General features: G+C 38.2%; 1 protein-coding gene across 1 annotated transcript in view; it reads left to right on the top strand.

Annotated features, from left to right (window-relative positions):
- The window catches only part of LOC132380342 (dynein axonemal heavy chain 17-like), a 247,591-nt gene that overhangs the window by 120,126 nt on the left and 99,934 nt on the right, over window positions 1-27,531 (top strand). The window contains 8 exon segments of the mRNA XM_059949089.1: window positions 3,251-3,407; window positions 6,910-7,014; window positions 9,236-9,393; window positions 11,223-11,361; window positions 15,301-15,528; window positions 17,537-17,674; window positions 20,323-20,455; window positions 24,841-24,968. Of these exon segments, the coding sequence (XP_059805072.1) occupies window positions 3,251-3,407; window positions 6,910-7,014; window positions 9,236-9,393; window positions 11,223-11,361; window positions 15,301-15,528; window positions 17,537-17,674; window positions 20,323-20,455; window positions 24,841-24,968 (1,186 nt within the window).

Genomic DNA, 27,531 nt, shown 5'->3' with positions numbered 1-27,531 from the left:
TTAGTAGAAGTGCAAAAATGATTTATTTTTGTATAATACATTTTTATTTCTACCAGGACTTCATGAAAAACTTTACAGCCAAATGTATACAGTATTCTTGTAATGTTAATAATATTGTACTTAGTCAATTTGGATTCCAAAACAATATTAATGAATCCATTTAATAATGTTGAGTAAGGGGTATTATATCAAATTCATTTCAACCCAGTCTTTGTCTTGGATAAAAGCACTGCAAATTGAACATGTTGCTGTGTTACAGAGAAAAAAGTTTTCTGTTTTGAAGACTTAACAGTTTTACAGCTGATCTGCTTTCTGATTTCATGGATAATATCAAATTTCTGATTAATTGACAACTATCCAGATCAAATGAAGATGATAATGATGTAATTCTTACACTTTTAATTCCATGTCAATTTAATAATTCCGACATAGCAAAATCTCAGCTGGATCTCCGACTTCCTCACTAAAAGACATCAGTTAGTACGGATTGACAACAAACTCGCTTCCACTCTCCTCATCAGTTCAGGTTCACCACAGAGCTGTGTGTTTAGCCTCCCTCTCTACTCATATTATACTAAAGATTGCATGGCTAAGTTCCATACTTTATTACACCACTGTGTTGGCCGAATCAGAGATCATGATGAATTGGCAAATAGAGAGGAAATTGAAAACCTGGTTGAGTGGTGCCACAGCACCAACTTCTCTTTCAAGATCAGCAAAGCCAGAGAGCTGATTATTGACTACAGGAGGAAGAAGCGGAGGTCCATGGGAGCCAGACCTCATTAGGGGAACTGTGGTGGTGGGGCTTAGTAGCTTTAAGTTTCTTGGCATCAGCTTATTAGAGGATCTGCCCTAGGACCAGCACATAAGTGTTATCATGAAGAAGGCATGTCAGCACCTCTGCTTTCCTTGAAGTTTGTGTAGATTCAGTATGTCACCAAAAAGTTTGACAAATTCCTATGGATGCACAGTGGAGAATATCCTAACTGGTTGCATCATGGCCAAGTAAGGAAGCACTAATTTCCAGGAACAGAAAAAGCTACAGAAAGTAGTGGATACAGCCCAGTCCATCGCAGGCCCTCTCCACCATGTGGACGCATTCGTCATCAAAGACCTTCGCCATTCAGGCCACGCCCTCTTCTTGCTGCTACCAGTTACAGAAGCCTTATGTCTCCCCCCCTCCCCCAACAGTTATCATAAAAACATCATGCTTCTGAACCGGAATGGATCTGAACAGATACTACGATCTACAGATTCACTTTTGAGGACTTTAGAATATAAGAGCAAGGATGTGATGCTGAGGCTTTATAGAGAACTGGTGAGGCCTCACCTTGAGTACTGTGAACAGTTTTGGGCCCCTCATCTTAGAAAAGCTGTGCTGGCATTGGAGAGGGTCCGTAGGAGGCTCACAAGGATGATTTCCAGAATGAATGGGTTATCATATGAGGAATGTTTGATGGCTCTGGGTCTGTACTCACTGGAATTCAGAAGGATAAGGGGGGGATTTCATTGAAACCTTTTGAATGTTGAAAGGCCTTTACAGAGTAGATTTGGAAAGAATGTATCCCATGGTGGGAGAGTCTAGGACAAGAGGGCACTGCCTCAGGATGGAGGGGCACCCTTTCAAAACAGAGATGCGGAGAAATTCCTTTTGCCAATTTGTGGAATTTGTAGCCACATGCAGCTGTGGAGACCAGGTTGTGTGTATTTAAGGCAGAGATTGATAGTTTCTTGATTGGATATGGCATCAAGGGTTATGGGGAGAAGGCCGGGAACTGGGGTTGAGGAGGAGAAGAAAAATGATCAACCATGATTGAATGGCAGAGCAAACTCGATGGACCAGATAGCCTAATTCTGTTCCCATCTCTTATGGTCTTATGAACACTTTACAACATGTTCTCAGTATTATGTTTATTTACACAGTTTGTCTTCCTATTGCATTTTAGTGTTTGTCAGTCTTTGTTTATGTATAGATTTTTGTAAAACTCTGTATTTTTTTTCTGTAAATGCCTACAAGAAAATGAATCTCAAAGTAGTATGTGTATTTTGATAACAAATTTACAAAATGCCTCATACCCCATTGTGATAGGGACATGCCTGTCCTAGCATGCATCTCATTTGCTCCAGCGAATACGATCTTCAGTAAGATCCAATGGCCAGGAAGGCAGTACTGCAATGCTCCCTGGTGAACAAAGGGCATGAAAAGGCACAAAAGATGTCATGGTCATCCAGTGCAACTGAAGAAGTACTGCTTATTCATTCCACTAGATCTGGACTTCTGAGGTCGAGAGAGAGAACTGTCCCAGTGCAAAAAATGTTCCACTTTAAAAATTCTCCTGTACAGGTTTTCTGTCATCAGACACAATGGACAACCACCATCTGCCCCTTCTAACCTCGCAGAAGATGCTGCAGAGCGCTTCATATCCAGCTATTATTTCCTCCATGAACAAAACATTTCAAGGTGATCTGGAGTATATGGAAGTATTGTATGACTCTAGTTTGGAATTACAATACAGACAAAATTGTGTTATATTGTCCCTTTCACCTGCTCTGTATCATAATATTACACATCTCTAGATATACATAGAGCATGTAGTAGAAGCTCCTTTTACTCAATTCACTTGTGCAATGCCTCATCTAACCCAATGATACAGTAATGATGAGGAGGAATAGAAAAATGAGGCAGGGTGTTGTGAACTGTGAGGGATGCGAAGTGTAGGAAGGGAGGGAAAGATGTGACTGTTAATAGGATTATGTTAGAGCTGTTAAAATTGTGAGCGATGATACAGTGAATGAGAAGGCTGTTGGGGAGAAATAATTACCTTTCTTCTCTCTAGTGGAGAGAGCATGAGAACAGACATGCAGGGAACAGAGGAAGTGCAATTAGGACTCCATCCATTGTTGCAGAGGAGAAACATTTTTCAGAAAGGAGGGTATTTAAGAGGTACCAGAATGGAAGGCCTCATCATTGGAACAAAAACAATAGAGACAAATATATTGGGGGGAAAAGGATTATTGTACATAAGATTACAAGAATGCCATTTCACTGGTGGAGCAGATTTAGTGCTGTGTTTTCACTGAGTCTTTTGCTTAATGGAAGTAACTTATTTTCACTTGTACAGATTTGATTTACTTATAATTGTCTTGGGTCTCCATCTAAGTGAGATTCTCTACAAAATCAGTACATTTTAGGTAGTGGGGACTAGAAACCCAAAATTTATCTTCTCCTTTTTTGGTTGTTTTTATTCAGTTGCTATATTACGTTAACCCAATCACTGCATCTGATTATGGGTGGTGCACCAGCAGGACCAGCAGGAACAGGTAAAACCGAGACAACTAAAGATCTAGGAAGAGCTTTAGGAATAATGGTTTATGTTTTCAATTGCTCAGAACAAATGGATTATAAGGTAAGGGTAAGACAAGTTTATTTACATTTTCATAGAAATACAGCATTTATGAGCTATCGTCTAATTTTGCTGTCTCCCACTGAACTTTCATATACAGCACTACAGCACAGAAACAGACCTTTCAGCCTATCCAGTCTGTGCTGAACCTTAATCTCCCTAGACCCGTCAACTTGCACCCAAACGATAGCTATCCATACCCCTTCCATCTATGTACCCATCCAAATTTCTCTTAAATGTTGAAACCATAGCCATATCCACCTCTCTACTGGCAGCTTGTTGTACACTCTCAGCATCCTCTAATGATGAAGATCCCCCTCATGTTCCCCTTAAATATTTCACCTTTCACCCTTAGCCCATAACCTCTATTTCTAGTCTCATCCAATCTCAGTGGAAAGAGCCTGCTTGCACTTACCCTATTTACACTCCTCATGATTTCTCTAACAATCTCCCCTCATTCTCTTATGCCCTAGCAAATGTTTTCCTAACCTATTCAGACGTAACTCAGGTCCTTAGATCCTGGCAACATCCTTGTAAATTTTCTTTGCAACTCTTTCAATCTTATTGACATCTTTTCTGTAGGTAGGTGATCAAAACTGCACACATTATTCCACATTAGGCCTTACCATCATCTTAAACAACTTCAATATAACATCCGAACTCCAGTGCTCAATAGTTTGATTTATGAAGGTCAATGTGCCAAAAGCTTTTTGTAAAACCATATCTACCTGTGATGCCACTTTCAAGGAACTATGGACTTGCATTCCCAGATCACTCTGTTCTTCTGCACTTCTGAGTGGCCTACCGCTCACTGTGTAAGTTCTACTCCGATTTGTCTTCCCAAGGTGCGGTACCTCACGTTTGTCTACATTAAATTCCGTTTACCATTTCTCAGCCCATTTTTTCAATTGGTTCAGATCCTGCTGCAAGCTCTGATCGTCTTCCTCGCTTTCCACTATACCTCCAATCTTGGGGTCATCTGCAAGTTTGATGACCGAATTTACCACATTATCATCCAGATCATTGACAGACAACAATAGACGCAGCACCAATCCCTTCGGCACTCCACAAGTCACAGGCTTCCTGTCAGAGAGGCAACCATCTACTACCGCTCTCTAGCTTTTCGCAGAAAGCCAATGTCTTATCCAATTTACTACCTCATCTTGAATGTAAAGCAACTGAACCTTGTGATCAAGCTTCCATGTGGGATTTTGTCAAAGGACTTGCTAAAGTCCAGGTGGACAACATCCATTGCCCTGTCCTTCATCAACTTTCCTGGTAGTTTCATCCAAAACTCTATAACTTGTTCAGACATGACCTACCATACACAAAGTTATCCCTAATCAGTCTCTGTACTGTATATCTAAATACTTATATAGCTGGTCCCTTAGAATGCCTCCCAATAACTTACCCACTATTGATGTCAAGCTCACTGGCCTATAATTTCCTGGCATGATTTAGTTGTCCTCTTAGTGAAACAACTTGATTTTTAAAGAATTTATAAAATCCACTTGTGGCAAAAATCTATATGTTTAACATTTTGCTGTATATATCGATTGTTTAATTTTTTTTTTGTCTTGGAGTCATACCGCACAAAAAACATCTGCAAACTTCCTACATTCACAATGAAGTTGTTAATGTAGTAAACATTAAAGGTCACAACACCAATCCCAATGGAACACCATCTGTCACAGGCTTTCAATAATATAAAACAACCCTCCAATATCATCCTATTACCAAGCTACTTTTGGATCTGATTTGCCTTTGATCTCATTGACTCTAATATTTTGGAACATTTTCTAAAGCCAGGGAAAAGCCCTGGCTTTTTAAAAAAAAACACATATCCTTGCCCATAAAGACTTTGCAAAGTTTCACTTAGAGGATACTGTAAAGACATGGAAGAAGGTCTTGTGGTCAGATGAAACTAAAGTTGAACTTTTTGTCCTCAACACTAAGTAAACTAATAATGCACATCAACCATGTAAGACCATCCCTACTGTAAAGTAAGTTTAAGTTAGCATCATGTTATGGGGATGCGTTTCAGCAGCAGGGGCTGGAAATCTGGTTAGGATTGATAAGAAGATGAATGATGCTAAATACAGAGTTCTTGGATAAAATCCTGTTAGCCTCTGCCAGAAAGTTCAAACTGCGAAGGAAGTTTTATCTTTCAGCAGGACAATGACCATGGAGTGGCTTCAAGTGAAGAAAATTGATGTCCTTGAGTGGCCAAGTCAGAGTCATGACCTTAACCCGATCGAACATCTCTGACAAGACCTCAATATTGCTGTCCATCGCTTCTCCCCAACTAATCTGGCACAGTTTGAGTAATTTTGCAAGGAGTAACAGGCAAATCTTGCTCCGTCACAGCGCGTAAAACTATTAGAGAGTTATCCAAAAAGACTACTGACTGTAATAGCTGCAAGAGTGGTTCAAGTACAGAGCAAAGGGGGATGAATACAGTACCTTTGAACTGCTGTCATTTCAGTTTTTGAGTTTTTACTTTTTCAAGTTTTACAATTTTCCCTGTCTTTTGGCTCTACTGTGAAAAGAAGAGCATGTAAATCATAATTAAAAATTCTCAGTTATAATACTCATTTATGTGAACAAAGGGTTGGGGCTAAATGCTCTTACAAGGCACTGTATAGACAAATCACGCCAACTGCACTGCCTTTAACAATGCACGTCCCTCTTTTAAAAATTTGGTTAGTTTGTTCAAACAGGTTCTGCTCCAATCAAAGCCATATGTATTCAAGTTTAGATTCATTCTGTCCCATGGGCTTCTTTCCAGCAACTTCCCTATCACTGATGATAGACTCACAGGCCTGTAATCACCTGCCTCTTATCCCTGCTGTTCTTCGTGAACAAAAGTACCATATTTGCTGTCGTCCAGCCATCTGGCTTCACACTATGGCCGGCAAAGATTTTAAAAGATCTATCAGAGTTCCAGCAATCTCCTCCTTTGCCTTGAGTTGTAACCCTGGATGCAACTCATCAGTCCCTGGGGATTTATCTACATTGAAGTATCTAATACTTCTTGGTGAAAACATGTTCTAGGATTTTACTCGCCCTAGAGAATAAACCGGTGTAGAAGATGTTATTGGTAGTGAGCCAAACTATTACTTCACCCCATTATAGCTGACTAGTGTTGTAAATCAAATTTAATTTAAATTTTTATTTATTTATCCTTTTCTATTCAAGAGAAGAACTTAGATTGACTAAGTTTTCGTGTTTAATTCCAATGCCACACTGAAGACAAGTTGATCTGTTCAGTTTTATTTGTATCATAAATTTTAATAGTAGTTCATATGGTTTGCCAAGACTTTTTAGAGGATAACCAACAACTTCTCCCCATTACCCACTAAGTTTGTAATGATTAATTATGCACTTAGGTTAACAAATTCCACCAATTGTCCTGGTCTTGCAATGTTTCAAAGCATAGTTTGCCATGTACTTATTTTGTATGTTACATCAGCATTGATAAAGTATATATTTTTTAATCAAATAGTCCTGTGGAAATATCTACAAAGGCTTGGCACAAAGTGGAGCCTGGGGCTGTTTTGATGAATTCAACAGGATTTCTGTGGAAGTTCTGTCAGTGATTGCAGTGCAGGTAATGCAGTGATGTTCAATTGTAATCTATAGTAAATTAGCACACCAAAGTTATGATTTTTCTGTATTTGGTCAACTTCTCTATTTCAGCAGAAATATTCTCTGTCACTTAAAACATCAGCCTTGGACCAGTTCTTCCTATGACAGGACACTTAAATTTAAGGAATAAAGATTTCTCAAAATTTAATGCCACCCCGAAATGGCCACTGCTCAAGGAGAAAGTGTCTGAATGGGAAGCCTGAGATTAACCCATAATTAGCATTATTCTGGTTGTATGTCACTACCTGCGGTGCTTTTGAAAACAGCTTTCTCATTTTATAACAATCATATCAGGATACCTTTGAGTCAAAGTATGTTTTTGAATGGGAAGGAAACTAATTGCAGCAAGTCTTAAGTCTTGTGAAGTCGCAAGAAGTTTTGCTCTTTCTGGCTGCAAATTAACCAGAAAACAAAACTTTGTAGCTGTTCGTTCAGTTTCCACCCCAATTCAAAACCCAATGTCATATTTGCTCAGGCCATACGAATTTCTTTGAGGAATTTTGCTACTGTCACCTTAGATCACTTTTACGCACAAAGAGTTTCTAGAATGCTTTTTTATTATCTCTATAAGCAGCATGTTAGCCATCTAGTTTCTTAAAGTGCTGTGAAATTGGTATTGGTTTATTATTGTAACATGTACCAAACTGCAGTGAAAAGCTTGTCTTGCATAGCGTTCATACACATCAAATCATTACATAGTGCATTGAGCTAGAACAGTAAGTCCAGGTGTTTGTGAGCTTTCTTGGCCATGTCACCAATGTGTTGTACCAAGACAGGCTATTGGTGATGTTCACACATAGCAAGCTGAAGCCTTCCACCTTAACACCATTGATGTAGACTGGAGGAAGTGTAATGCCTCCCTTTCTGAAGTCAATTACCTTCTCTTTTGTTTTGTTGACATTGAGGGAAAGATTGTTGTCATGACACCATGTCAGTAAGCTCTCCATCACCTTTCTGTACTTAGATTCATTATTGTTGAAGATGTAGCCCATATGATGACGTTATCTGTAGATGAAATTAGAGCAGAATATGGACAGATAGTAAAAGGTGTACAGGAAGTAGAGTAAAGAGCTGAGAACACAGCCTTGAGGAGCACCAGGGTCTAAAGTATTCATGGCAGAGGTATTGCTCCCTATCCTTTCTGATCGGAGTCTATTAGTCAGGAAGTCAAGAATCCAGTTGCAGAGGAAGACATTTACTCCCAGAGTCTGGAGAATGGTGATGATTTGCTTAGAGTAATGGTCTTGAAGGCAGAACTATAGTCAATAAACAATAGTCAGATGTGCAGATGCTTCACAGATGAGTGTAAGGCCAGGGATATGTTGTCAGCTGTAGACCTGTTTTGACAGTAGCCAAATTGCAGTGGGTTGGGGCTGTCTGGAAAGCTGGAGTTGATACATGCCTAGACCAGCCTCTCAAAGCACTTCATGATGGTGGATGTCAATGCCACTGGGTAGCAGTCATTAAGACATGTTATCCTGGGTTTTTTTGGTACTGGGAAGACAGTGGTCTTCTTAAAGCAGTAGGGAATCATAGCTGAAGTAGGCAGAGTTAGAAATGTATATAAATACCCCTTCCAGATAATCCACACAGGCATGACCAGGGATACCATGTGGGCATGATGCTTTTTATGGTTCATTTTCTAGAAAACTGATCTTACGTCCGCGATGGTGACTGTAGATTCAGGTGCTCTGGAGACTGTCAGAATGGGTGGTGACATACCTATTCCCTTCTGTTCAAAACATACTAATGTGCTGCTGTTGGTGATGATGCCCAACTTTGTTTCATAACCCATTATAGTATGTAAGTTCTGCCACAACTGATGGCTGGACTAAAACTCAATTTTGGATTGGTACTGTCTCTTAGAATCTCTGATAGCAACACACTCTTTACAATTAGAATGGTACAAATCTCTTTAAAATAAAATTCTAAAGTTCTTTGTTTCATTCAAGATTGTCAAATGCCTATCTTAAAAATAAAACAGGCTTGAAATTAAATAATAATCTAACAGGGTTGATATCTTCTGGAGAGTGTGCAGAGATTCAAAGAGAAGTCCTACTGATTCATAAAAAGAAACCATTCCCATGAAGAGATCTTAAAAGTTTAAAATGGATGGCATTTTAAAATGAATGTAATTTTATAAAGTTATTGACTAGGATTAAACTTTATCATAAATGTTACAGGTGAAGTGTGTTCAAGATGCAATACGTGACAAGAAGGAAAGATTTAATTTTTTGGGAGAAAATATTGTTCTTGTCCCTTCAGTTGGGATTTTCATTACTATGAATCCTGGTTATGCAGGGCGTACAGAGCTGCCAGAAAACCTGAAAGCATTATTCAGGTAGTGTAACTGATTTTTAATAAGTTTTTACTTTATGATAAATTTCACAAAACAACAACTTTAATGATGTATGTATGCTAGTGATAAATTCCACTTTCACCCTGAATTTGGTGTCTATTCAAATACACAGTAAAACCCACTGTTTAAGCGATACAATTAAAATTGATGGTGCCAATGTGATTTGCAATAATGTAAAACATTGTGAGTCTTTGCTTTATAATATTTCCATTATATCAGACCATTTGAGGTACTGTGTTTTTTATTTTGTTAAATCATTGCATGTTCTATGTTATAATCTTATTCCTTTTCTGACTGATTTAACATATCTAAAATAAACATGAACAAAATAGTGGATTCACTATTATGTATTTCAATACATCATGAAAAATAACCACTAATTTGGCAATCAAAAATAGCATATGCTGGAAATAATTTTTAATTTAAATAAAAATAGAGAATGGCTGAGAAAACTTAAAGCTATTAAATTGATGTTTTTTTCAGTGACTTCCATAAACCTTGACATAATTTAAGTATGAAGTGTATTTTTTTTTGTCCAAGAGCTCAGGCTTGAACTTTTTTAACATTATGATTTCAATTTCTATGTTTAAGAACATTTAGATGGGGACTTGAATAGACTGGGCATAGAAAGATATGGATTAGTGCGGGCAAATAGGATTCATGTAGGCATGGATGTGTTGAGCTAAGGATCTGATGCTGTGCAGTACATCTCCATGACTCCATGGTGATGTTGATTGTATATTAAATAATTATTCCTGAAATTACATTCAGCAACATTCCACTCTAGTTATGACAAAAGCTACTAACTTGCTCAAGGAACATTTTAAAACATCCAAGAAGTATTTATAAATTTCTGAGAAAGTGTAAATAATCACATTTGCAGACAGGATTTTAGAAGTCTTGGAAACAGATCATTTTTTTAACATGTGATGCTAATTAACTGAATCTTTAGCAGAGGACTGCTCCCTGTGCTGATATGTAAGGTTAGATTTTAAGGCTAAAGCCCCTAGAGAGGAAATTGCATCCACAACTTTTCAATTCAAGAAGGTTGAAATACAAACTGGAAGCTGTATTCTAGCAAGGATGCAACTCTATTATACATTCATCTTTTTCTAAAAATTTAGATATCAGTTTGCAAATCAACCTTCACATGCCAAGGTAGAAATTCCTAAACTTTTGGAAAACTTTCTCGTTGGAGTACTATTTCTATGCTCTAGTGTCAAAATGAAAGTAAAAACACTCATAGTTGATAGTTTTCAGTTAGTTCATTTAAAATGACAGTTTGGTCAGTGTCAAGACCTAAGAGGCATAAACTGAACTTTCACCCATGTATCTTTGAAGAAACAGGCTGGTTAATGGGTGACGGAACTAGTAATCTTAGTTCAGTAATTAAATTACTATTTTTTTCCATTTGTCTAAATTCCTGACAAGTCTGGAAAGAGCTTACATTTCCAAGTAGTGAATCATGTTTCTAAGAAGTCTCTGGCATGCCACTCTCCAAAGGCCAATCCAAATTTGGCTATGTTGTGGGTATAACTGCTTTGAACCTTGCAGTTGTGAAAATATGCATTTGTGGTTTGTTGCCATTCATAATTAAAAAAAAACAATGAAACAAATATCCTCTTGTTGCATTCTCAGCTAATGCAGGAAGCACGAGGCTGAAAGTTTTTCACAGGTAGATGGGAGTGCACAGTTAATGTTAAAGCAGATCAGGTTGAAATTCCACACTAGCCAAAGAACGTGTTGTGTATCAAAGATTCATGTGTATTCAAACATACAGATTTATGATTTATAATTTCAATTTCTTTTAGACCCTGTGCTATGGTTGTGCCTGACTTTGAACTCATTTGTGAAATCATGTTGGTTGCTGAAGGTTTCATTGATGCTAGACTTCTTGCCAGAAAATTCATTACACTTTACACACTCTGTAAAGAGCTGCTTTCCAAGCAGGTAATAATAAAACAAATATTAGCTTAGATAATGTAGCAATCTAATTTTCATCTAAGAGCCCACTGAGGTTGTGTATATAAAATAATTAAGAAAAACACAATGGGCACAAAGGCACTTCCAACAAAATTTGACATAAAGCTGTTTAAGCTCTAATAAAACAATGCAAACTGTAAGAACAATACCAATGTTTTGATTTGGTATTTAATTGGTCTGTGATCTTGACTTCAGGTTGAGAACACCATTCTCTAGTTAGCAAATGCTGCTTATACTTCTGAATGTTCTACTTTCAACTATATTTACTCTACTTCATCCTTACTCTATAACTCTCTCATTAAATCATTCCTATGTTCCAAATTATCACACTTTGATTTTTTTCTTCAGTCACACATTTCTTCAACTATTTTTCTTCAGCTTTGAGTTTGTTAGCTCTTTAACATTCAGCTTTACTTGCTTTTAAACTATCAAGTTAAGATCTTTTAGTCTACTCAAAAGTTAATGAAAATGCAGAGGGTAATTTTAAATAACAAGAACAGCTGGGTTTGAATTGATTAACTTAAAACTGTAAGCACGACTCAAATTCCCTGCCCCTCTCTTTAATAAAGCCCAAATGGGATAAGGTTTACAGTTAAGAAATTAACTACTGTAGGTCATACTTGTGTGCAATGAGATTGAAGTAACATGCATTCCAAAGGCTGATTTAAAAACACCATTAAAAGCACAAGGCAAAAGATTTTCTCCAGCAAAGGGCAGCCTATCTATCCTTGATTTCCATTAGTATTGCCATGTCAATCCTCCACCATCAACATGAAGTCAGCAATGACTATAATCTTCAACAGCCACACAAAAGCTGTAGCTACCAGTGCAGGTCAAAGCCCTTGGGCAAATGACTTAGCTGCTCATTACAAAATGTCTTTCCTCTATCTACAAGACAAAAGTCAGAAACATGATCAAAGCACCTTGTCTAAATGAGCACAGCTCTAACAATGAGGTGTTTATTGTCATCCAAGACTACTTGCCTTGGATCCACCCTAACCTTCATTCCCTTTGCCGACTTTGCACAATAGCTACAGCATTTACAATTTTGCACATATTTAATTAGGCTACTCTGACATCTCCCAAACCCATGACCTATACCAGGGGTCAGCAACCTTTACCACTGAAAGAGCCACTTGGACCCGTTTCCCACAGAAAAGAAAACTCTGGGAGCCGCAAAACCCGCTTGACATTTAAAATGAAATAACACTGCATACAATGTTTTGTTTTGCCTTTATGCTATGTATAAACAAACTATAATGTGTTGCATTTATGAAATTGATGAACTCCTGCAGAGAAAATGAAATTACATTTCTGCATGCAACAAAAACATTTTGAACTCCGAAAAAAAGACGTTGGGTTGAAGGTTACTTTTAAGTAAAATACTCGACGTCTATTTGAGTCCTTCTTGTATTTATGAAAAACGCCAAACTTAAATTTGCCGCCAGCAGCAAACCAAAAATAACGTCAGCCAGCTGTCAACCTGAAAAATAAAAGGACTATTTCACTGAACAATGAAAACATATGAATATACGTAAAATAATAGGCAATTAAAATATTTATCATACTTGTTCAGGTTGACTCACACCTGACAATGCAGTCGTATTTAGTAGGGATGGATCGATGCTTAGGGGAGTGACCGGGAAGGATAATGTGTTTTTTTCCTCTCTGAACTCACAGAAGCATTTCCCAAACGATGTTTGCATTGCGATGATTGCAGAATGTAAATACTCCGAATTTATCATGTCGTGACCTTGTTTGAACTCTCTCAAATTGGGGAAGTGAGACAATGTGCCTTTCTGTAAATCTCTGGCAAGCAACGTCAACTTGCGCTCGAATGCCAAAACATCCTCCAACATGTGCAGGGCTGTACGTCCTTACCCCGTTGAAGAGCTGTGTTCAGCGTGTTCAGGTGCGCTGTCATGTCTACCATGAAGTGTAGCTTTTCCAGCCACTCTGGCTGTTCCAGCTCAGGAAAGTTGAGCCCTTTGCTGCCCAGGAAAGTTTTCACTTCTTCCAGACACGCGACAAAGCGTTTCAGCACCTCCCCTTTGGACAGCCACCGGACTTTGTTGTGCAGCAGGAGATCAGAATATGCGCTTTCCAGCTCGTCCAGTAACAAACGGAATTGACGGTGATTTAAACTTTTTGCCATTATTTTATTGACAATCTGAATGACAACATCCATTACTTCTGTGCATTCCGGAGGAAATGTTTGAGCGCACAGTGCCTCTTGGTGCAAGATGCAGTGAAAAGTCAGCAGCTTTCTGTCCAGCGACTTCTGCAGTAAAGCCACAAATCCCTTGTGCGTTCCCGTCATATTCGGTGCCCCATCAGTAGCTACTGACACCAGATGGGTGGTCTTTATTCCTTTGGCTCTTAAACAATTCAAGACAGCCTCACAGATGTCCTCCCCCCGTGTTTGGTCTTTTAGAGGTATCAACTCAATCAGTTCTTCCTGTGGCCCGGCAGAGTTTACATACCGGCAGAACAACGCTATTTGTTCAATATCACCTTTGTCTTTAGACTCGTCACAGGCAATCGAGTAGGCCACAGCTGAATTGATGTCTTTAATTTGCTGTCTTGTGATGTCTTCTGCCATTTTTATGGTTCTGTCTTTGACAGTCTTTGCAGAGAGGGGCATATCCCTGATTTTCTGCACAATTTCACTCTTGTTTTTAAAGTCCGTGAATAGATGTTCTGAAATCTTAATGAAAGATTCTTTTATATATTCACCATCTGTAAACTGCTTCCCGTGCCTGACTATTTCCTGAGCGGCAATATAACTGGCGTAAGTCGTTGGTTTTCCAGACTTCATCCATTTCTGGAAATGATTTTTGCTCAGATCAACCTTCCGCATCAGTTCCGAAACGGCTTTTTTTCTCTCATCTCCATCCGGATATTTTTGAGCAAAGGCTGCGTGTTTATTCTGGAAATGCCTTGCGACATTTGACTTTTTGTTGTTTGCTAGTTTCTCATTGCATATTAAGCACACCGGTAAACCAGTCTCGTCAACAGTGAAAGCAAATGAATCTGTCCACGTATCATTAAACGTTCTGTTTTCTTCAGTCACTTTTCTTTTTTTAGAATTCTCCATAGTTGGCTTACCTTGGATCGAAAAATTAAAGAAATCGCGCACTGGTGGGTGTCAGGTATTGGCAGTGGTGACGTATATTAATAGCGATAAAAACACGTTGTAGCGGTGTGCTCACGCAGTCAGTAAACTGCAGTCGAATAACTTTATTCGAACTAAACAGCCTTGCTTTTAAGCCTCCCTCAACCCAGCCCCCATGGACGCAGATGCTGCAAAAGACGCGTACTCACAAACCCCTGTAGGCTATCTCCCTTAGCCTGAATGCTGGCTAATTGTGAGGAAATGTGTCGCCACACTTAGATTGTACAAGATCACCATAATCTTCAAATTTAGAATTACATTTCAAAAGCTAACAAACTAACATAAAATACATTTTAATTAAATACTGACCAATTATTTCCCAAAGCCACAGGGAGCCGCAGCACAGAGGTGAAAGAGCCACAAATGGCTCGGGAGCCGCAGGTTGCCGACCCCCGACCTATACTACAATAAAAACCACCAATGACAGCAAGACCTAGGGGTCACCACTGCCTTGGTAATGTATTGGGTATCTTCCATTATTCTTGAGCTAAATCTTGAAGCCTCCAACTCAAGTAGTGAGGACCTTCACCAAAAGAAGCACCATGATGCAGCTCACCCCTTCTTTCTCAATTAGGATTGGGTACATACATGCCCAATGTACTTAAAAGTTTTAAGATATCTGATTTTGTAGAAAATGATGTTTACTTTGTATTTTCAAAGCAGTTGATGCCATTTCTTTTAACTGTTTTCATAAAAAGACACGATTTTTATCAATAATATCTCTCTTGCAGGACCACTATGATTGGGGATTGCGGGCTATTAAGTCTGTGCTGGTTGTGGCTGGCTCTTTGAAAAGAGGAGATCCAAATCGCCCAGAAGACCAGGTCCTTATGAGAGCCTTGAGAGATTTTAATATTCCTAAGATAGTAACAGATGATTTGCCTGTTTTTATGGGGCTTATAGGAGATCTATTCCCAGCCCTTGATGTGCCAAGAAAGAGAGATTTAGAATTTGAACAGGTAATACTAAAGTTCATACATTTAGTTCTCATCATTTGCAAAATGATGACTTGATTACATTATGTATGTAAACACAGAATTTTCAAATGACCCTAGTCAGAATATTTTTGTAGAATCAGTTATGCATAAATAAAATGTCATGCGTACAGTGTATGTATATACATACATATACTTTTAAAGTATTAGTCTTATGTTTATACAGACAACTCCCAAGTTACAGAGTGTTGAGTTCCTAGAAACTAGTTTGTATTGCAATATTAATATTGTAAAGCTGCATCATCTGACTTCCATTAGGAAATCTTGTGTTGAAAAATGCGAATTTGTGTTTATTTATTTACTTTTTTTCCTTATAAATTCTGTGAGATCGAATTTTATTCATATTTGCAATTTGTGAATTTTGTAAGGACACATTTCCACTACCTGAACAGATATAATGCAATGGTTGCCCACACTTAGAATGCTGTATTTTATACATATGTTTCCTATCAATATTAGAGCCTTTTTCAATCTAGGATACTCCTGTTGTAGTGTGTTATTGTTATGTAGTGATGATATAAATATAGAAAAGTCTATAAGAAAAGAGCATGAGAAAATAGAAACACATATTGGCTATTTATTTATTTTTTACAATACAGTAGGAGGTCACTCAGCCCATTGCATCTATGCGAACTCTCATTCTCACTTCTTTATTTCCTGGTATCCTGGCAACTTAATTTCTCTTTCATGTCCATCAACTTAACTTTTATTGTTTTTGCTTCTCTCCAACACAAATGGATGATTTGCAGTAGTCAATTAACCTCTAAAAAAGATGGGAGTGAGCAACAGCACTCAGTGTCAACTTACTAGCCAACTGGACCATATGCAAATTCTACACAGTATCTAAGGTCAGGATCAACCCTGAGACTCTGGCAGGATCACTAGCCACAGCATCATCTGTTGTTACACCATTAACCCCTTTGAGCTTGTTCAGCCATTCAGTGCCATATTCAAGTTTGGCGACAGCGACACTGTTGTAAGCTGAATCGAAGGTTGTGATGAATTGGCATATAGGAAGAAAATTGAAAATCAGACTGGGTGATGCCACAACAACCTCTTACTCAATGTCAGCAAGACAAGGAGCTGATTATTGACTTCAGGAAGAGGAAACCAGAGGTCCATGTGCCTGTTCTCATTGGAGGATCAGAGATGGAGAGGGTCAGCAACTGTAAATTCCTCAGTGTTGTCATTTCAGAGGACCTACCTTGTGCCCAGCACATAAGTGCAATTACAAAGAAAGCACAACACTTCCTTAAGTGTTTGCAAAGATTCAGTAAGACATATACATTATAGATGTGTGGTGGAGCATTTCATTGCCCTATCATTGAAATTTCCCCACAGTCCATGGACTCACTTTCAAAGTGTCTTCATCTAATGTTCCTGATATTTATTGTTTATTTATTTATTATTATTTCTTTAGTATTTGCACCATGTGTTGTCTTCTGTACACTGGTTGAATGCCATAGTTTGTGAGGTCTTTCATTGATTCTATTATGGTTATTATTCTGTTATGGATTTATTGAGTATGCCTGCAAGAAAATGAATCTGAGGGTTGTATATGGTGACATAAGTTTATTTTGATATTAAATTTATTTTGAACTTTTTTCCAAATTGCAGTTACCTGATCAACCCTCTGGGAGAGAGAATATCAAGGATTCACAACCAGTGAAAAAAATCTCCTTGTCTCTATCCTAAGAAGTCTGTTTCTTTCTCTTAGAATTTAATGCCTAATTCTTCACTCTCCAGCATACATATATAGCTACTAGCATTTCATGTTTCTCCTTCAATCTCTTGTCATTGCATTTTCTGAATGCAGCACTGCATTCTCCTTGATTCACTGTAAATTCTAGGGACTTATTTTTATATTACAGTAAATATTACTGTTTTCATATTATGGGTAATTTTAAGGTAATTCATATTTACTTTAAGAATTTACTTTTTTAACATGACAAATGTTCTTATATTTACATAGATTGTTAAGCAGTCAATTATAGAACTTCATCTGCAACCTGAAGATAACTTTGTCCTGAAGGTAATTCAGCTGGAGGAAATACTTCAAGTACGTCACTCAGTTTTCATTGTTGGCAATGCTGGAACTGGAAAATCACAGGTAAATATCTGTCTGAAATGCTTGAGATAGTGACTGTTTGTTTCCAAGTTCATTCATATCCTTATGGTGTACCATGATCCACAATTTAAGTGTTTGAGGAAATCAGTTGATTCCTGATTATGAACATCTGACCTTGGTTTATCAGACTACAGAACCGCAACAATTTCCAATGCTAAAGAAACAGGTGTATTTTTTCTTTTTGTTGACCTCAATTTTTTCCCAGTGAGAGAGAGTAATATTACCAGTACTTTGTGAGAGATGTGATGAAAGAAATAACATGAGGAATAGGCCATTTTACTCCTTTTGATTGATCACTGCTTACAAAACTATCAGTCCCTACCTTAATTGCAATCAGCCACTAAATCTCCACAGCCCTCTTGGACAGATCTTTCCAAAAATTCTCCTTAATCTTGGCAAAGAAAGTTCTCTGTGAATAGCCTCTCTTTTCTATTAAGATTATGATCCCTTAGAAATCCAACCAGAAAAAAATAAACTCAAAACCTCTCAGGAATTTTATTTATTTACATTATATTGCCTATTACCTTTGTAAATCTCAAGAGAGTACAGGCTTAGTTTACCTAATCTCTCTGCAAACAACAATCATGCCATCCCAGAATTTAGTCCAGTGAATTCATTGTACTCCCTCTATATTGAAAGTGTGATTAAGATTAGCAAACTAGACTTGTACACTATACTCCAGATATCTCACTAGATGTCTCCACTCTTTTACTCAATTCCTCTAAAAATTAAACCCAACATGATATTTTACTTAATTGCTCGCTAAGCCTGTATATTAACTTTCAATATTTAATGTACAATGATGTTTAGGCTCCCCCTAGCACAAACACCACTCAATCACTTTGCATTCAAAGAAAATTCTGCTTTCCTGTTATCTTCTACCAAGATGAATACCCTGATTTTTTTTTTAACATTGTATTCCATGGCCCCATTTGCTTATTTTTTTATATATGTCCCTGAGCCTGCCTGTACCCTGCTTACAACCTTCGCCTAACACTTAGAACATCATGAAACTGGGGTATATGAGCATCAATGCTCCTTCCTCATTCAAATCATTGTTATAGATGATGCATTCCTGGGATATCAGCATCAGTGTCCATGGTAATCAATAATCACAACTTCCCAACCCAAAAACTTTTTATTCACGCTCTCTTTTTATTTATCCAGCATTCAATTCTTATGTTATAAATTTGCACAATAATGCATCAAACAGCATCAAATTGATTTGCCCTTTCCCATCTGCTAAATACAGTCTCAAAAATGTCTAATTGCTATGTCAAAAATGATCACCCCCTGATAAGTCCATGTTGACTTGGCCTAAGCCTAATATTATTTTTGAAGTATCATTTCCTTCAATAATTCTTATATTTTCCTTACTACTCATGTCAGGCTAACCAGACAATTTTTTTTTCTGTCTCTCTCTTTCCTTTCCTTAATCATAGAAATAAAATTGCTAAATTTCAGTCTATTGAGCAATATAGTGTGTGTGCGTGTGTCTGACCACAGAAACTGAATCGTCAGTATTTCTGATCATGTCAAGGACCTGCCTTTTTCAACTACTGCAGTGCTTGTGGTTACTCTTCTAAGGCAGGATCATAGTCATACATCATGAAAACAGGCCCTTCAGCCCAACTAGTCAATTTCAACCAGGATACCTATCTAAGCTAGTTCAATTGGCCTATTTTACTCTAAACCTTTCCTATCTATGTACCCAGCAACATCCAACTTTTTAAATGTTGTTAATGCCTCAACCATTTCCTCTGGGAGTGACCACTCTGTGTGGAAAGCATTGTTCCTCAGGTTCCTATTAAATCTCTCCCCTCTCACCTTAGATCTATGCCTTCTAATTTCCAACTCTGGGAAAGACTGTATGCATTCACCTTATCTATGGCCCTCATCATTTTAGTCACTTCTATAAGGTGTATAAGAATGAATCATCTACCAATATCTACAAGAAAATGTCCTTGACCAACCTGCCCTTACTGTGCTTCATTCCCATTGTCTCATGACAAGTAAGGTTGATAATAATACTCTGGAAAATATGGATAACCATAAGCAAAAGAATCCCATGAGGGGTATTCACATAATGTTGTACATCTTGGATCGAGTCATTTTGGGAGTTTTCTTCAAATTCTGGGAAGTTGGATGACATAATGTCAAACCTGAGCCAGAAAACCTCCTGCAGACTGTCATCTTATGTTGTACTGTAAAAGATTAATCAGTACATGTTGAATACTGCTTGAAAGAATCACTGGGAGTCAGAAGGGCTGAATATACTTCAATTGGAAGCCTTGGTAGGTCTGAAGTTTAAGTATATCTGGAGCCACACCACATACAAACAAAGATGGTAATGTTTGTTGAACATCAATTGTCTAAGCTCCAACACCTAACAGGTGTTTCTTAGGACAGGAGAACTATGTTCATGATTGCCTACCTTCCCATCATATCAGAAGTGCATAATTATCAGTGAACAATGTTTAATTCCATTCTCCCTCCCTAGAAAATGAAGTATGTTATATCCTGACAACATTCAGGCATAGACTGACAAGTGGCAAATAAGATAGGCTAATACTAGACAATGATTTTGATCATTAATTTTCAGTCTTACTGCTTTTTGTTTAACTTTGCAGGTAATGCATTCCTTGAAAACAACTTACCTGAACCTGAAACGAAAAGCCATCAGTGTTGATCTAGATCCCAAAGCTGTGACTTGTGATGAATTGTTTGGGATTATTAACCCAGCAACAAGGGAATGGAAAGACGGTAATTGGTTTGAATTGCTAAGCACAAGTGATAAAGGAAAGGTAGTATCTACTTGGTTAATCACTGATGTAAAATTCATTTCTAGAATGCATGGAGGAAGACGAGTTTCCTTGGGGTTTCTCTTGCTCTGCCATCTGAACTTTAGCGGGCAGTTGACTCAGACATGATCTGCATGTATATGGAAGTTTTATTGTAGCTCCATTGAAAATAGTTGTGAAGTAGCACAGTGTAATGTTACTGCATTTGTATCTAGAGGTCAGGATCTGGAGAAATGAATTTGAATCCCCAACAGTGGCTGGTTAATTTCAATTCAAGTAAGTAAGGAAATATATTGATAAAAGTAAGGAAGAAAAAATAAGGAATTATAAACCTCCTTTGTTGCCAGTGCAATTGCTTCTTCATTGCTTAGTGAGATGGCCAGTGATTCACTTCCTGGATAATTAAGGATGGACTACGAATGCTCACCCTACCAAAAAGGATTATAGCCTGGAAACATTTATTTATTTATTTCTAATTAATTTTTATGAGTTTCTACAATGCAACAAAACAAAAAAAAGTTTAAAAATAGAGCTTTATACAGTGCAAAACGAACATATCAAAAGTACAGTTCATAACAGTTAAGGAAAGCACCCATAGTAGAATTGTATAAAATTAGTTACCACCCCACCCTCCCACTACCCAACTCTAAGCCAACCTTACGACATATGAAAAGGTTAATCTGAACTTTATTGCCACAGAGCTGTATTTATAAAAAGAAGGTATATTGCCTAATACCTAATCTGTAATATGTTTACAGATTAAAAAAAACTATAAACCTTAACCGTAAGAAGCTGGAAGTAAGCGATTTAAATGCATAAGAAAAAAAAAGGGTTATCTAAACAGGAATTATGAAAATATTCAAGAAAGGGTCCCCACACCTTTTGAAACTTTATGTCCGAATTAAGAAGTGAATAATGAATCTTTTCAAGGTCTAAGCAGGGCATAATATCTCTGAGCCATTGAGCATGAGTGGGTGGGGCAGCATCTCTCCACCTAAGAAAGACTGCACGCCTGGCCAAAAGAGAGGCGAAAGACAATGTACGACATTTAGTCAGAGTCAAATGCATGTCAACTTCTCCTGAACTACCGAAAAGAGCAATCAGAGGGTTAGGTGCCAAATAGCAATTAAGTATATGAGATAAAGTTTTAAAAAACTCTCCAGAATTTCTGCATGCTAGGACAAGCCCAATACATATGAATAAGGGAAACCTTGCCCCCTGTACACTTATCGCAACAGGGGTTAATATCAGGATAAAGTTGTGACAATTTAGTTTTAGACAGAGCCCTGTGTGTCACCTTGAACTGTAAAAGGCAGTGGTGAGCACATAGAGAAGTTGAATTAACTGACTTGAGAATTGAATCCCAAACCTCATCGGACAAAGAAAATTTTAAATCGTGCTCCCAGGCAGTTTTAATTTTATCAAAGGGGGCTCGCCTCAACATTATTAACATATCTTGAATAGTAGAAATTAAACCTTTACCTAATGGATTCATATAAAGAAACAAATCCAGAACATTTTTAACGAGTACCTCAGGAAAGTTTGATATTAAAGGGTTGATAAAATGTCTAATTTGGAGATGTCTAAAGAAATGAGGCCAAACTTTACAGACAATTGTTCAAAAGTTTGAAAGCACTTATCTGTGAAAAGATCTTCAAAGCACCTAATGCCCTTTCTATATATTTATTTTATATTCATTTTTAAATAAAGATCACCTACGGGTGAAATTCTAATATAAAATCAATATATTTATTTCAGAGCATTGTAAAAGCAAATCTGGATCACCTATATGCTCACTTAACAGCTATGCAAAAATTATTGTCCAAACATTAATATAGACTTGGACAGCAAAAAATTGCACTTCTCAAAATGAAGTGTGTTTTTCGTGTGTTTGTAGAGGGAACCTGACAACTAAACTATTTATGGACTAAAGTCAATATGATCTAAAGTCTTATAGTACAATTTCAGTTTTATGAGAGTGCATTTATACTGCAGCTAAAGAGGATTAACGAGGATGTTTAATCTACCTCAACCATCTATCCCATTCATCTGACTTCCCACTGTAAAATTTGTAGAAATTTCAGCCAGGTTGTGCAAATGTTTTTGGCTAAAACTTCCAACTAACAGCAGGAATCTTGCAAATCAAAATGGTTGGAAGACTTAATGCATGAAATGTGAAGTAATGTTGAAGTTCTCTAATACTCCGGTTTGACCACATTTGGAGTATTGTGTTCAGTTATGGTCACCTCATTATAGAGAGGTTACAAAGCAGATTTATCAGGATGCTGGCTGGATTAGAAAACATGTCATTTGAGAAAGACAAGGATTTATCAGGATGCTGCCTGAATTAGAGAACATTTCTTTTGTGCAAGCCACAGTTTTTCTCTCTGGAGCATGGAAGATGAGAGGGAACTTGATAGAAGTGTATAGGATTATAAGAGGCATAAATGGAGAGGATAATGCACACTGTTTTCCTAGGGCAGCAATGGCCAATACCAGAGGACATCCATTTAAGGTGAATGGAGGAAAGGTTAAGGGAGATGTTAGGTGTAGTTTTTTCACATCTGCTGGGTGTGTTGATAGAGTTTGATATAATTGGGACATTGGTACATGGCTGTAAGGAAAATCGAGGTTATGGGTTGTGCAGTTATGGAAGGTTTGGTTGATCAAGAAGCATACTCATGTAGGTTGACACAATATCATGAGCTGAGAAAATGCAGAAAATCTTTGCATAGTTTGTAATATTATAAACCCATGCTCATAACGTGCTTATAAATGAATTATTATTCTGAATTGAGTAAAGGTTATATTTCAAACACGAGGAAATCTGCAGATGCTGGAAATTCAAACAACACACACAAAACGCTAGTGGAATGCAGCAGGCCAGCCAGCATCTATAAGAAGAAGCGCTGTCGATGTTTCGGGCCGAGACCATTCATCAGGACTAACTGAAAGGAGAGATACTAAGAGATTTGAAAGTAGTGGGGGGAGGGGGAAATGTGAAATAATGGGAGAAGACCGGGGGGGTGGGGGGATGAAGCTAAGAGCTGGAAAGGTGATTGGTGAAAGTGATACAGAGCTGGAGAAGGGAAAGGATCATGGGACGGGAGGCCTCGGGAGAAAGAAAGGGGGGGAAAGCACCAGAGGGAGATGGAGAACAGGCAGAGTGATGGGCAGAGTGAGAGAGAAAAAAACTAAATATGTAAGGGATGGGGTAAGAAGAGGAGAAGGGGCATTAACAGAAATTAGAGAAGTCAATGTTCATGCCATCAGGTTGGAGGTTACCCAGCCGGTATATAAGGTGTTGTTCCTCCACCCTGAGTTTGGATTCATTTTGACAGTAGAGGAGGCCATGGATAGACATATCAGAATGGGAATGGGACGTGGAATTAAAATGTGTGGCCACTGGGAGATCCTGCTTTCTCTGGCGGACCGAGCGTAGGTGTTCAGCGAAACGGTCTCCCAGTCTGCGTCGGGTCTCACCAATATATAAAAGGCCACACCGGAAGCACCGGATGCAGTATACCACACCAGCCGACTCACAGGTGATGTGTCGCCTCACCTGGAAGAACTGTCTGGGGCCCTGAATGGTGGTGAGGGAGGAAGTGTAAAGGCAGGTGTAGCACTTGTTCTGCTTACAAGGATAAGTATCAGGAGAGAGATCGGTGGGAAGGGATGGGGGGGGGGGGTCGAGTGGACAAGGGAGTCGCATAGGGAGCGATCCCTGCGGAAAGCAGAAAGGGGGGGGGAGGGAAAGATGTGCTTGGTAGTGGGATCCCGTTGGAGGTGGCGGAAGTTACGGAGAACTATACGTTGGACCTGGAGGCTGATGGGGTGGTAGGTGAGGACAATGGGAACCCTATCTTGAGTGGGGTGGTGGGCAGATGGGGTGAGGGCAGATGTGCGGGAAATGGGAGAGATGCGTTTGAGAGCAGAGTTGATGGTGGAAGAAGGGAAGCCCCTTTGTTTAAAAGAGGAAGACATCTCCTTCATCCTGGAATGAAAAGCCTCATCCTGAGAGCAGGTGTGGAGGAGACGGAGGAACTGTGAGAAGGGGATAGCATTTTTGCAAGAGACAGGGTGGGAAGAGGAATAGTCCAGGTAGCTGTGAGAATCTGTAGGCTTATAGTAGATATCAGTAGATAAGCTGTCTCCAGAGATGGAGACAGAAAGATCAAGAAAGGGGAGGGGAGGTGTTGGAGGCAAAGTCAATGAAGTCAACGAGCTCAGCATACGTGCAGGAGGCAATGCCAATGCAGTCGTCGATGTAGCGAAGGAAAAGAGGGGGACGGATACCCGTATAGACTTTGAAAGGTTATATTTAATGGCTTTGTTTCGGCATTTCAGGACTTTTTTCAACCATAATGCGTGACCTGGCCAACATTTCACATGATGGACCAAAATGGATTGTGTTAGATGGTGACATTGATCCAATGTGGATTGAATCTCTTAATACTGTGATGGACGACAACAAGGTTGGTCAACATTTCAATAGTCAGTATAGGGGGGCTAACTTTGCTTGAATAAGAAAACATTTTCAAATAATGGAATGCCAACTCTTACTATATTTTTGTAGTTTTTGACACATAATGTCATATTTGGATTGGATCATGATTTAATAACTTGTATCACCTCTATTCAAGATAGTATCTTAAAATATTTAGCAAAACTTTAGACATTCTTTTGAGAATTGCACTAACCCTTTCCTTTCTTCAGCAGTTTTATTCTCCATTTTTGATAGAACATTTCCTTAAGTTGATTTGTTATATTAAATCCAGAAGTCCCTATCTTGTCTGTATTTGCTAAAAAACAAAAGTTGCTTAAACTCATTCCAGTGAATGCATTCCAAGAATTTTATACTTCCTGCCCTGCCCTAATTTAGTGTAAGGGTAGTTGAAATCCACTATAATAACTTTTTTTTAATCCTTCTTTGCACTTGTCTCATACAAATTGCTTAGGAATCAATAGTATGCCCTGAAAATTAGATTTTCCTTTTTCTGTTCCCCCATTTCTACCCATATGACCTCATGTGTTAGAATTTCTGGCTACACCCATCAGACTGCTGAATGGTGCAGTTAATGTCAATTATCACTACTCAGAATTGATTTCATGACCTACAATCAAGGACTCTTTACAACTCGTGTATATTTTTTTGTTTGTCAATGTTTATAAGACCATAGATATAGCAGATGTTGGCCATTGGGCCCATTGAGTCTGCAATGACATTCAATCATGGGCTGATCCAATTTTTTCAATCATCCCCACTCCCCTGCCTTCTCCCCATACCCTTTGATGCCCTGGATAATCAAGAACCTATCTATCTCTGCCTTAAATACACCTAATGACTTGGCCTCCACAGCCACTCATGGAAACAAATTCCACAGATTTATCACCCTCTTGACTAAAGTAATTTTTCCATATCTCTGTTGTAAATGGACATTATTCAATCCTGAAGTCGTGCCCTCTTGTCCTAGACTCTCCTACCATGGGAAATAACTTTGCTATACCTAATCTGTTCAGGCCTTTTAACATTTGGAATGTTTCTATGAGATTCCTCCCCTCATTCTCCTAAACTCCAGGGAATACAGCCCAAGAGCTGCCAGACATTCCTCATACAGTAATCCTTTCATTCCTGGAATCATTCTTGTAAATCTTCTCTGAACCCTTTCTAATTTCAGCATATGCTTTCTAAAATAAGGAGCTCAAAACTGCACACAATACTTCAAATGGTCTCACAAGTGCCTTACAGAGCCTCAACATTACATTCCTGCTCTTATATTCTATACTTCTAGGAATAAATGCCAACATTGCATTTGCGGCCTTCACCACCAACTCAACCTGGAAGATACCTTTAGGATATCCCGCACAAAGGCTCCCAAATCTATTTGCATCATTTTGAATTCTTTCCTCATCTAAGTAATAGTCTGCCTGTTTATTTCTTCTAACATTGTATTTCATGTGTAGATTTTTTTGTAAATTCTATGGTAAATGACTGCGTAAATTAATTTCAATGCAGTATATGGCAATGGATATATACTTTGATAATGAATTTACTTTGAACCTAATAAAAACCCCAAAGCTTTAAATTTCCTTATCTATTATTATTTTATCCCATTTGTTGCTAGAACTCCTCTCTAATTCATCTTATACACACATTCACCCAGATAAATTTCCCTGAATTATTTTTTCCCACTCTTTGGATTTTCTCGCTTCCCATTTTTTCTTCTCCCTTCCAGACTTGCTCATTTAACCCTTACCTTCCAAAGCAGTGGTCAGTTTTCAATATTATGGCCAAGTTATTGTATACCCAAATTATGGAAGGCTTCTTCCTCAAAAGTGCCATCCATTATACCATGTAATGCGCTATATGCATGACACGTTTGAGGAGGCTTAATATCCAAAGCTGGATCTTTAACATGTCCATTTAATAATATATTTCACAGGTTGTGCATCAGAAGTGATCAAAGAGACCTGACATGCCTTTGTTGTCTAGAAAAGAACTAAAAATCCAACTTTTTGTCAATTCTTAAGCTGCTGCTTTACTGGTTTCATTGATAAAGTAATTGTTATTGTGTTGCTTATTTTCACCCGCTTTTTTATTTGCTTATCTATTTTTAGCCCCAAACAGAACCTCTTTGCTTCTCTTTACCATTTCCTATGCTTATGCTCTTCCTACTTTGTTGGCTTCTTTGTAAGCACTCTGACAGAAGAGCTGTAAATTAGAAAACCTACATATCTGAATCTGGAGAAGAGAAAGTCTGCAGATGCTGGAAGCCAAACAACACACGTAAAATGCTGGAGGAATTCAGCAGGCCAGGCAGCATCTATGGAAAAGAGTAGTCAACGTTTCGGGCTGAGACCCTTCGTCACTGAAATGTCAACTATACTCTTTTCCATAGATGCTGCCTGATCTGCTGAGCTACTCCAACATTTTGTATGTGATATCTGAATCTGTCTTGGTTGAATATTCAATTTGATCACATTAGGCCTTGCTCATAAGTATTGTCCACACCTCCTCACAAAGTTAGCAAATTGCAG

This window comes from Hypanus sabinus, chromosome 23 (assembly GCF_030144855.1).
Source record: "Hypanus sabinus isolate sHypSab1 chromosome 23, sHypSab1.hap1, whole genome shotgun sequence".
Classification (NCBI taxonomy): domain Eukaryota; kingdom Metazoa; phylum Chordata; class Chondrichthyes; order Myliobatiformes; family Dasyatidae; genus Hypanus; species Hypanus sabinus.
The sequence above is the reverse complement of the archived record's forward strand: the minus strand, read 5'-3'. Positions and strand labels throughout refer to the sequence as shown.